General features: G+C 42.9%; 2 protein-coding genes across 8 annotated transcripts in view; one reads left to right on the top strand and one right to left on the bottom strand.

The window, feature by feature from the left end:
- Nucleotides 1–10,441, bottom strand: part of NBR1 (NBR1 autophagy cargo receptor) — a 28,587-nt gene extending 18,146 nt beyond the window's left edge. For 5 of the 7 annotated variants that reach the window (XM_074979374.1, XM_074979375.1, XM_074979376.1 and 2 more), the window contains exons 1-8: nt 9,968–10,057; nt 9,172–9,282; nt 6,339–6,401; nt 4,805–4,823; nt 4,057–4,079; nt 3,209–3,427; nt 1,917–1,991; nt 145–362 (exon numbers count right to left, since the gene is read on the bottom strand). In XM_074979374.1, coding sequence (XP_074835475.1) covers nt 145–362; nt 1,917–1,991; nt 3,209–3,427; nt 4,057–4,079; nt 4,805–4,823; nt 6,339–6,401; nt 9,172–9,282; nt 9,968–10,051 — 812 coding nt within the window. In that variant the 5' untranslated portion in view covers nt 10,052–10,057. Of the gene's footprint in view, nt 1–144; nt 363–1,916; nt 1,992–3,208; nt 3,428–4,056; nt 4,080–4,804; nt 4,824–6,338; nt 6,402–9,171; nt 9,283–9,967; nt 10,058–10,323 lie in introns of those variants that run through there. The other 2 variants (XM_074979377.1, XM_074979378.1) reach the window with 2 other exon arrangements.
- A 36-nt stretch (nt 10,442–10,477) lies between these two features.
- BRCA1 (BRCA1 DNA repair associated) overlaps nt 10,478–12,113 on the top strand; it is a 56,441-nt gene continuing 54,805 nt past the window's right edge. Inside the window, exon 1 of the mRNA XM_074979373.1 lies at nt 10,478–10,727. The gene's annotated coding sequence lies outside the window, so the exon portion shown is untranslated. The remainder of the gene's footprint in view (nt 10,728–12,113) is intronic.

Here is a 12,113-nt window from a genome sequence, read left to right as displayed (position 1 = left end):
AATACATACAAGAGCATTTGAGATTAGGACCACACTGCATGGATTCAAACTTTAGAGGTTTTTCCCAGTGCCAATAATTTTCTGTCCTATAAGCCACACTGAAATGTCACTCTTTCTAAAGAGTTAGGTGCCATCCGACCATACCTGCACTGGTAGCGGATCCCCACAATCCGGGCATGGCAGTTGCTGCAGAAGATTAGCCAGTCACATTGGCTGCTGTGTGTTGACTGGGTCTCTGGAGCTGGCTGTGCTGTTGCAGTGGAGCTGATGGATGAGTCTAGGGCCTGATGATGAAGGATGAGCTTCTCACTTAGTTTTTGTTCAAGTTTCTCAACGGTTTCTTTAACGACTTGTTCCCTAAACTGAAGATAAGGTGAAGGTTACCCAAGGTACATATCTGGACAGCGTTAGGTTTTGGTCCACATAGTCTCAGTGTTCCCAGTTTTAAAGCCAGAAAGTTCAGTGTTAATTCCTTTTCCTCCTCTGGCATCTTCAGATTGAAATCAGTTGAATAATCACCCTACTCAGAGATTTAGTGACATTTAACAAAATACCAAATCACTCATTTTCAGGAATCAAATATATAAGCCGAAAAAACAAACAAAAGATTATAAATATTGATTCTAGGACACAAATTCCCTGTCACGTAAGGAAACTCTAGAAGTCTAGTATTGTCCCTTAAACTCAGGCGCTTTATTAACCCTCCCAGGCAGCAAGTAGGTCTTCAGCCATCACTGTCAGAGGCTCCCTACGTGTCTGAGTCTTGGCTTTTCTTATCAACTCCTACTCTGAATATCACTGGCTAGCGCCTTATAAACAAGGGCTATTATTACAGTGATCAGTATGACCTGGATTAGTTTCAGAAAGGTAATAGATTATTCCTGGCTAGTCATCTCTCCACTGCTCAACATCAATACCTATATTTTAAGGTCTACGGCTATATCCAGATTACAGCAATTTGTCAACAGAAGGTTTTGTTGGCAGATATCTTCTGACAAAACCTCTGGCAACAGATCACGACCAAAGAGCAACTTGCTCTGTCGACAGAGAGCTGTGGGATTGCCCAGACACGCTCTCGACAAAATGGACAACTGGAAGCACAGCAGACAGGGCTGCCCAGGGTCCCAGAAGCCCTGTCTGTCGACAGAGGGGGCCCCCCACCCCCAGAACATCCAGACCAGATTTCTCTCAGAGATCTGTCAACAGAGGCTTTATGCTTCGTGAGAAGCGTGATAAAGCTGTCAGTAAAAGTGCTGCCTTGTGCTGATTTACTGTTAACAGAAGACTTTAGGAATCTGGATGTTCCCCGGGTTTTATTGATAAAACGCCAGTTTTGTTGACAAAACCCTGTAGTGTAGACATAGCTGATATATGTTATACCCCCGTCTCCAAGCAAGTGTTACCTTTAGAGGCCTAGGCTTTCTTAAGTGCTCTGTTTATGTTGTGATTCTCAGATCCTAGAAGCCCTGAAGGCTATGTCTGTTGAACTGGTAAAACAGGACTTCCTAAAAGCAACTATGTTTTATGTAAGTTCTTCAGGAGAATGACTAGCATGAAATCCTAACAGCTGTGTGGAATGCAAGATGGATTCTACCATAGGAGTCGCCCAGTGGAAAGAGAAAATCCCTAAACTATCCCAACCCCCTCAAAGCCAAGATTATTTAAAACCGAACAGGAAATAATCCTGCTTTGACAAAGGACGTTGTAGTTCTATCTTTCAGTATGAACTACATCTTTGGCAACAGCTACGCTGTAGAACTGTAATGGCTTCTTGATATTTAGAAGCCAAGTGCTATCTGCTTTTGAGGAAACCAGATTAACCAAACCCTCATAAAGAAATAAATCCTTCCCTGACTACTCCCCACCAGTGTCTCACAGAAACCTTTGATAAAACAAACATCCAAAGAAACACTTACGGATTCCAAGTAGCGGGTAAACCACTCTGGAGGCTTCTCACTGGCCCCATTAGCTTTATTTTGGTTCAGCTTTTGCTGTAGAGCCAAAAAATAAATAGCAAACAAATACAGGTCAGGAAATTATGTCTCTCATCAATTTGAGATTAAGCAGCAAAAATATCAACTCTGAACACATACCTCCCACCCACCTCCATAAGTGACCAGCTAGGACAGCTGAGAACATAGTCCCCTAAAATACCCTTTATCATAAAAAAAGAGTGTCTTCTAGTAGACCACTAGAAGCCATACCAGCAAGCCACTGTCTTCATATACTAAATTATCAGACTAAAACCTCACTGAAAGCTTTCTCCATTATTAGCATTAGATGCACAATTACTCACTGAAAAGCAGAGAAAAATACACAGAGAAAAAAGTTGAGAAAGAAATTTGGCACTGGAGAAAACTCAAACAGGCAAAAAAGTGACTGGAGTGTGGAATGGCTGCCATATGAGGAGAGATTAATAAGATTGGGACTTTTCAGTTTAGAAAAGAGACTAAAGGGGATAGGGGACATGACAGAGGTCTATAAAATCGTTACTGTTATAGAGAAAGTAAATAAAGAAAAAAAGTTATTTACTTATTCCTGTAACACCAGTACCAGAAATCACTAAATAAATAAGTAGCAGGTTTAAAAAAACAAAAGGAATTATCTCTTGACATTAAGCACAGTGGAACTCCTTGCCAGACAATGTTGTGAAGACCAGGAGTTTAAAAAGGTTTGAAAAAGAATTACATTAATTCATAGAGGATAGCTCCATCAATGGCTATTAGCCAGGATGAACAGGAATGATGTTGCTAGCCTCTGTCTGCCAGAACCTGGGAAGGGGTGGCAGAGGAGGGATCACTTGATTACCTGTTCTGTTCACTCCCTCTAGGGCACTGTCAGAAACCAGGATACTGGGCTAGATGAACCTTTGGTTTGACCCAGTATGGCCCTTCTTATGAAAGCAGATAGTTTGTAGCTGAGAACTGCATAGGGAATCAAGACTTCAGGAATCTAATAATCACACTTCTTCTAATGTTTAAGGCTCTGTCCTTAACATAAAGGACTCCTTCATGCTAATATCAGACCTAAAAATTGCTCAATTACACCCTATCAACTTTACTGAAGTCAGTGGATTTGAACAGGTGTAACTGAGGGGCAAAACTGTGACAATCTCACATACAGGTAGAAGATTACCAGCCTGCAGTAACATATCAGCAAATTAAACATTTCAGAAACATTTGTTTTACTATACAAGTTTGTATCTTACCTGTTCTGTTGTCTCCCTTTCAGCCTTTAAGTCCTGCCCTAAGGCGTGAGCAAGCATGGAATAGTGAGAGAGAGGTTTCTTTCCATCTTTGGAAATGGATGTTTTTCCTGACCCAGCTTTTTTGCCAACTTGCGTGAAACAGGAATACGAAGTTTCACTTGGAAGGGAGCTTACTTCATACACTTTCATTTGGAGCTGGTTTCCTTGCGTAACTGCAATCTAAGTAAACAGTGCATGATCACACACTTTCCATTCTCTCCATTTCAGTCAACGAACAAATATGTGTGCACACGCGGGTGCACACACACACACACACACACACACACACACACAAGTATATGGCTGAAAAACCAAAAAAAAGCAAGTGACATGCCAGACTACAGTCAGCTGGTCGCTATTACCACATTTAAAAAAAAAAAAAAAGTAGAAGGTCGTAACATAAATGGAAAGGAAAGCAGACAGAGCATCTGTAGGTTTTGTTAAATCCACAGCAGAACAGTTTCTCTGAGCTGATAAACAGCATGACTACAGAGAACTTCAGAGCAGAAGGGAGATTACTTCACAGTTCTCCTTTTCTTTATAATAGTTACACTTCACTTACAGATTTCGTATTCAAAATTGGACCAACCGATGGAAGGATTAGTCCATTAGTTCCACAAAAAGTGGTTTACTGTTTACAGCTGCTCTGAGAATTTAACCTTAGATATAGCTGCTAAGGTCGTCACCACTGCAGTTTACATTACTCAGGAATGCAGGACTGGATCTTGTATGTGGTAAAACCATGCTTTGGAGTCCCTTTCCATGCAGAGATTTTCTGAAGATATTAAAAGATCATAGGAATCAGTTACCTTCAGAGCTTCTTCGTATTCCTCTAAAAGAAAAAAAAAGCAGAAATGTGTAAATATTTCCATGTCCCAGACATAACAAGGGGGAAATCAGCATATGCTACTTTCAATCCTGTGTCACAAAGTGAGTGTTTTCCCGCTGGGACTCAATAGGATTTAAAGGGCCTTTAGCGATTTCCAAAAGCAGCACAGAAGTCAGTATATGCACCTGAAGCCTGGCAATGTAACATCCCCCTCTTCAGTTCTAGCCATTTCACATAGTCAGCCTATGGACAATAACAGAAACCCTTAAAAATCCCTGACACTCAGGTCTTCTGGGACCTACCAATGTAGAAATTCATGATACTGGAAGTCATGATGAACCAAACAACCCTTCATTTGTAAAGAGTTTGGGTGAGAATCATGATAAAGTCACCAGTAAGCACCCAAACATAGATTCCCCAACTACACAACTTTAGGGGAAAGAGTGATCAGATGTCACTCTCACAAAACAAAAGCAGAACAATTCCATGAAATGAACGGGACTAGCCAATATGCCACAAGCTTTTTAATAATAAACTTTTAAAACCATGTCTCTATAGATATCCAGCCAAGCAGGCAACATAAGGATGATTAAAAGGGTCTTAACAAAAGCAGAGCTATAGATTTTCAGAAGCAGATGCTCCCTCTCCACCAGAGAAATGCCCTGACTCAGCACTGTCTACATTCTGCTATTACAAATCAAAAATGAAAAACAGAAACAACAACTTACCTTCGCTATTGACAGAAACCTGTGAAGAGGAATAATAATGAGCAAAAAGGCCACCACATTTTTAATATTCCCTATTAAAAATTACCCATATGTTCCAACTTTTCAAATTTTATATTCAAATAAAATTATTCCTTATTCAGACTTTCAGAAACATTTTCTGTTACCTCATCCTCACCTCCAGTCAGGTGTTATTTGGTCCTGCTGCATCTTGTTATTGATCAAGATTTTACACTTTTTGGGTTTTATTAGATTTGTGTATCAATCCCCACCTGAGGGTTTTGAGGCACTACTAGAACACAAACACAATCCTGTCTATTAGAAGCAAGTTGAAAAAGATTTAATTTTTCTTTGTCTTTTTATTTAATTTTAATTTTAAGATTTAATTTTGTCTTTGTTTCTATCAATGGTCCAATCACATGAGCACAATCTGACCTATTACCTTTCAAGGTGTAAAACTCAACTGATTAGACACAAGCCAGCCTTGTCTTAAATAGTTTGTCTGATTAGTAAGTGTGCACAGAAAAGATAGTAATCTGTTGCTTAAGACACATCCGATTTCATCACTATACACTCTTGATTCTGAAGATCATGGGCAAGGAGTCATGAGTTAGCATTCTGGAATGAAGTTTAACCAAGGCAGCATCTAGCCTTCTTAGGTGTGCCTTAAAATGTCCCGTCATTTTTTTTTTCCCTGGAGACAACACAATAGTGATCTGTTTGCCAAAGTAAAGTACCAAAAAGGGTGCTTACTCTAAGCTTCCAGAAGCATTTGCTTTTCTCCTAGCAAACAAGAAGAGCTGGGAGCCATCAAACAGGAGCAGCATTCAGGAGCTATCCAAGAGTTTAATTGGGAGCTAACCCTCCAGTTATACATTCAGAGGCAGTGAGTGGGTCGGGTTATGCCATACAGGTAGTTTACTCAAAAAGAACAATTAGAAGTAGGGGAATATCACTTTATGGTGATTGTGGAGTCTGAATAAGACATTCAAAGAATTTGAATGCTGCAAATCATAGAAATAAACCTAAGCTGTTCATGAGATACAGCAGGAACTAAGGAGCTACGGCTCTGCAGCATCTGAGAACAAGGAGCTACATCCCTGCGAGTCTTGAGAAACAGGAACATCCCATCTGCACAACAGCATGAAGCTATGACAGGTTTTCACTGGCCTATGGGAGATGGCAGCAACTTTCCATCCTTTTTAAGCAGGAACATCTCATTTACAAGACTAACAAAATCATCTATTAGGTGAGCTTTTTATTTATAAATTATTTTGTTGGTCTTTAAAGTGCTACTTGACTGCTTTTTTGTTTTGATAGTATATAGACTAGCATGGCTTTCGCTCTGTTACTCATTTACAAGAAGGGACACCCGCCCAGTGAGTCCTGCATGTGGGGGTGCAGAGTGGCAAACTGAGTGAACTCTGACCTGTCAAATACAGACCATTTGCTTGAATGGCCAGCTACAAACCATAACTGGTTACTGGCCTCACACTGATGTTCAGGGACACACAACAGGCATCAATAACATGAGTACCTCATCATTATCCTCATCCGTGTATTTGATCTGAATGTTGTTTAGATCAAATGAAACTTTCACCTGCAAATAAAAATACATAGTGAGACAGGAATGTGGTAATTCTAAACTAGTCAAAATTATTATAGGGGAGATGATTTAATTCTCTCTCCCCCATAGTCTCTCATTTGAGATGAATTACATTTTATGTAATCCATTTTTCTGCAGTCAAGTGACATCCATAATTTTTTGCCTTTCCTTTAGGCCTCCCACAATTTAAATACCTATCATGACCAAGGGCAATATTCCCCTTTGATTCCCTGTTCCATAGTTAATATGTACCTAAAACAAAGTTTCATTTAGCAACCTTTCCACTGAAATGGGATTTACACAGGGTTAGCAGTACTATTCTGTATAAATACCCTGCAATGAAGAGAGGCTGAGGCAAACTACTCTTAAGCACCTGCACTTTTATGCAAACAACCAATCAGGACACAGTTTACTCACGTGAAGAGCCTTTTTTCACACTCCTGCTACATTCGCCCCTTGAGTTTCCAGAAGACCCTGATTTAAAGTACCTTACTTCTACAGTACCCACTGCCTGATGCTGTGCTCTGTGGGACCACACTGAAGCTCTAACTTCAAGGTCTTCTCAGATTCAGGAAAATGGTCTGATGAAGTCATTCTGTATTTTGCATTACCAAGGCCCTGGATGATTCCAAATGAGCCTTGATCAAAGGTAGATGTTTCCTACTGTGATTAAGTCTTTGAGGGGCATGTGTGTTTCTACAATTATGATTTTACATACGCAAACAATCTTTTTCTTTTCTGAAGCAGATTAAAATCTTTCCAGTTGGCAACAGGAATAATTAAATATGTGCTAGGTTTCTACAATTCTGAACTGAGCAGAAAAAAAAAACAAACACAGTTGGGATGGAAAACAAGTGAAAGCAAAGTTTCTCATATAGTAGTTTCCTGAGAAATGGGCAACATCCTCAGTGATATAACTATAATCAGTGTAGCGGACCAGGACAATAAATACATTTGTCCCCAGTAAGCAGCCCCAGAATCAACACCTTTGGAAAGTGGTCTCAGCACTCCTGATAGAATCCTTCACTGCAGGCTTATAGTTGCCATTTTATTTATAAAATATCTACTAAGTTCTCCACCAGAAACTGCAGCATGGAAGGCTTTGAAGCATCTGCCCCAGCACACAAAAGTATCACAACAAAGTTATAATGCTGTAGCTGACTCATGTCCTTCACTCCCTCTGTGAGTAAATGGGATTTCAGAATAAACAAACAAACAAACAAACAAACAAACAAACAAGTCATGCCAATACTGTATTTTGACTCTGAGCTACAAATCTTTCCAGAAGATTGAAGTGCAGCTCTCAAGGGAGTTAGTACTGTTCAGTTCCTGAAGACAAGTAGGAGAGCTGTAAAGTAGGCCTCTACCCGAAGGGCAGGTTAAAGATAATAGATGAGTCTTAGACAATGATGCAAAACAAACATATACACTGATAACTGTCCTTTATAGCAAGATGCAACCTTCTGGTATTAATAGAACAAGCAAAGTTATTGCAGGTGAAAAGGAATTTGGTGCATTACTCCTGCTTTGGAATTGCAAATTCCTCCAAACTGCTATCCTAATGGAGGGCTAACTAGAAAATGTTGGAAGTGCAAATCCAAGATAAATGTTCAGTGACCAGTTACTTACAAAATGACCTATAGATTGGTAAAAGTGATTGAAAGTCTTCATACACAGCTTATATGCAAGATAAACATTTGTGTCCAAAGGGCAAACCAGTATATAAAAAAACACCAGCATAACAAGAAGCTGTAACTCTTCCACCAGCATTTCCACTTGCACCTCAGAACAAAGATCAAGTTTGAAGAAAACCACTCATAGCCAAGGAAAAGAATCATCAAGATCTATTTTGGTGGGGAGGGAAATTAAGGGGTGAGGACTAGCCAATGCACTTAATGGTGGGAAAAGCCTACATCTGAGTCGTTAGTAACTGTTAGTAGTGTGGGGGGGAAAAAAAACGGATATAAAAAAAAACACTACTTCTTACTTTCAGACAAGCCAAAACAATATTTCACCCCAGAACGATCTAGTTGTAACCCATTTTAGAAAACAGTAAATAATAAAAAGAGAGTGAGATTGGTGGAATTTAGAGAGATGAAGAAACAAAAAGCAAATGTTAACAAGATTAGGACTTGCAAAGCTGAAAAGGGAGGAGAAAATAAACAGAACCTTCATTTTTAAAGTTTTCCACAGATTAACCAAGCTAGAATTTTGAAATAATAATTCTCTACTAGAATTTTGAAATAATATAACCAAATTGGATTAGCATTCAAAACAATCTGAATTTTAGATTAAATTTATTAAAGCCGTTTCCATACCATATCAGCCAAGTGTTCCTAGTCAGAATGCAACTCAAAGCAGAAAAGCTGCAGTTTCACCATACTGCCATCACCAAAGAAAACAAGATAGACCACTAAAAGTGAAGTTTTGCCATTGTCATTGCATCTATTTTAGGGGCTTCTAGTGATGCATCTATGCTGGTCAAGATATTTCACTTCACAACCTGGACCACCATAGCTATACAATTAAAAATATATCACATCGATGTAGCAACGATCTCATCCTTAACCACATCAAAAAAGAAACTTTACGAAGTCCTTTACAGTGGCAATAATCTATTTTAACACTCCCTTTAGTTTGCTTTTCTCAAAAGAAACATAATTGTGTATATTAAACATACATGTTCTTTAATTCCTAGATGTTATGAAAGTTGGAAAGAGACAGAGTACCATGGAGGATCCATCAATACAAATACAAAACTCACCATGGCTTCCACATCAGCCCAGGTAGTGTTGAGTGAATCTGAAACCAGGAAACTCTGAGTCTCACCTTTAAAACTCACATTGAGAATTACCTGGGGCTCCATGCTGTGGGACTGTGGGAAAAGAAAAACTGTTACTCTAAAATACTTCAGCCCGAATTCTCTTCTGGGGAAACTGGATACCATCCCACTGACTTCCCTGGAATAGTGAACTTAACCCTTAGTATGCAAGGTTGCAGAAAGGGTTGTGATTGCAGGAATGAGCAATGTTTTGCCTATACAAATGGCAGCGACATGACAAAAGGGACAAGTGAGTTCTCAGCCACTTCTCTGTGCCCAACGGCCGTCCCACAGAGAGGCCCACGGGAGTACTGGCTCCAGGCAGCATTGGACACGCGCAGCCACCTTTCCAACAGCTGTTTACGTTGCAGGGCAGAGCCGGGCGACTGGCAGCGGCTCCTTCCCCCACTCCTGCAGAGGCTGGAAGGGATTGGGACCGGCTGATCACACAGCTGAGCGAGGGCCCCGCTGCTTTCCAGGCACGGCCCCGCTCCCCGGACAGCTGCCCCCAGCTGGATTTCACATAAGGCTGGTCCAGTCACACCTAAGTGCCAGCGCCAGACCTGGGGCAGCCCGGGCCCTGTGTAAGCTGCTGCCCGAACTTCGCACCCTGCCCGGGCCGGGTTCGGAAGGGCGGGGCCGGGCCGGGCCGAACCGAACCGGGGGACAGGCGTGTTAGGCGTGACAGCCACGAACGCCGCGGTGAGAAGCCGAACTATCGCCGGCTGGGGGTCCCTACCCGCCCGCGGCCGGTCCCGGCGGGGAAAGGGGGCGGCTTGGCGACGGGAGACTCCTGGCGCCCCCTCACTGCGGATCCCAACATGGCGGCTTCACCTCACCTGGCTCCGCAGCATTTGCTGACACCTGATTGGCTTTGCCAGCCCGCCGCTCATGGCAGCCCGCTGTCTGATTGGTTTCTACTAAGAGAGGCGGGGCCACGTCCTCGGACACCACAACAATAAACAGAGAAGGGAAGCGGGAGGCTGGATCCGGGTTCCCATCCCCCTTCGCTTCCGGCAGGCTGGCAAGTCCCGGCATGCACAGTGGTCCCCATTCCCCAGTGGAACCACAACTCCCAGCGTGCCTCGGGCTCACCTACTACGGTTCCCCAGAAGGGATGGGGCGCTGTGGTTATTGGGAGTCGTTGTTCAAGTTGGGCGCCATGTACCTTCTCGAATAGGCCTTGCTCCAGACATGACTCCGCTCACCAGCAGACTGCAGCTCTGCACGGACGCGAGGCCTCGCCGTGACGGAATAAACAAACCCAAAAGTCACATGGGGCAGCACAGCCAACCAACTGCTCTTCTCACTCACTTCCGGGTGCGTGAGCGTCATGTGTCTGAGGTGTAGCCAATACGGAGAAGCTCTTTTCTCCACGTGAGGTGGACTCCGATGGGTGATTGGATGCTACCAGGGGGGTGGTTTCCTAGGTGATGGAAAAGGCGCGAAGCGCCAAAATAACCAGACCCAGTGAGGAGCCTGGAGAACGAGTGAGCCAGGTGGTGGAGAGGGGCCTGGGCGAGGATGTGGGAATGTGTGGGGGCAGTGGGAGTGGCTCTGAGTTGGCAGGGCTTGGGGGTAGCGTTCATGTGTGGGGCAGGACCTAGGCTTGCATGGTCCCCCCAGGAGGTAAGGCCTGTGGAGTAGAAACTTAAGCTGGCAGAGGGTGGGGGCCGGTATATGTGGGGCAAGACGAGGGGGAAGCCCTAGATGTATAGGGCTCCTACGTGGAACAGGGCCCTTGGGGGTAGGCTGTAGGCTTGCGGGACTTTGGACGGGGAGGTGTAGGCCCCACGTTGGGGGTAGTGGGAGAGAGCCTGGGGCCAGGCTCAGGGTGTGGGCTTGTGTGGGACGGTCTGGAGGGATAAGACCTAAGTTGACAAGGTATGGGAGAAGGGTGTAGTGTTCCCTCTAATTTTATTCCGTCCTTGAGTGAAATAAACTTTATGTGCACCACCAATAGAAACACAGGCTGCTGGCTGTGGGTGCTCTGCTAATGAGCTGGGCAGCCCCTGACTCTCTCCTGGGTGGTTGTCCAAGTGCTCATCCTACAGGGAACATTGGAAGGGGAGAGAGTCTGAGGAATGAGATGCAATTAATAAGAGCAGGAGAGAGCTGTCTGGGGGAACCATTCTACTTTCTTGGGTCGGATGCCTGGGCCTAATCTTTGTCAAGGAAGATCGGGACAGTCATTGTTCTGTTGTGTGCACTCTTTGTATCTCTTTAAAAGAGGTGGCTGCTGTGATTGTCCTTGAGCTCTGCAGTTTGTTTGCTTGCCACTCCCCTCTTTCACTAGCTCTGTTTGTGAGCACAAGGCCAGGCTGTGTGTCTTTCTCTTCCTGCATGGGACTTCCTGTTTACTTTTGTCCTTACTTAAGAGGAAATTGAAGACAATGCCTCCTCACCTGTCTGAGCATCAGAACTGATAATCATTTAAAGTGAAATGTCTCATATCTGGAAACTGCCTTCCCCAGAATAATGTGGCAAAGATTTTGATTCAAAATCTTAATTTCATTATTCATGCTAACATTAATCTGACGTGTTAGTGTCTCTTGATTTTGCTGCTGAATGGTCACTATGAATATGTCCTGGTTTGTTTCTGGCCTCCAATTACATATATATAGCCAGTATTTTCTGTAAGAGCTACACTGGGTTCTATCAGTTTTGAACTGTGTACTCTTGCCCTGATGCCCACAATTCCAAAAGCTGATTGTATCCCTTGTGTGAACTAATAGGTTTTCCAGATCCCAAGTCTGCTATGTCAGCCAAGAGGGTTTGAGAATGATGCGCATTGCTGCTTACTTAGCTATAGACCTGGACTGGAACCATTAGCCAACAGTAATAAAAGTAGCATTATTTATGCATGTCTCCCATTAGAAACTTTA

The sequence above is a fragment of the Carettochelys insculpta genome, chromosome 28 (genome assembly GCF_033958435.1).
Source record: "Carettochelys insculpta isolate YL-2023 chromosome 28, ASM3395843v1, whole genome shotgun sequence".
Taxonomy (NCBI): domain Eukaryota; kingdom Metazoa; phylum Chordata; order Testudines; family Carettochelyidae; genus Carettochelys; species Carettochelys insculpta.
This window is presented reverse-complemented; position numbering and strand designations above follow the sequence as displayed.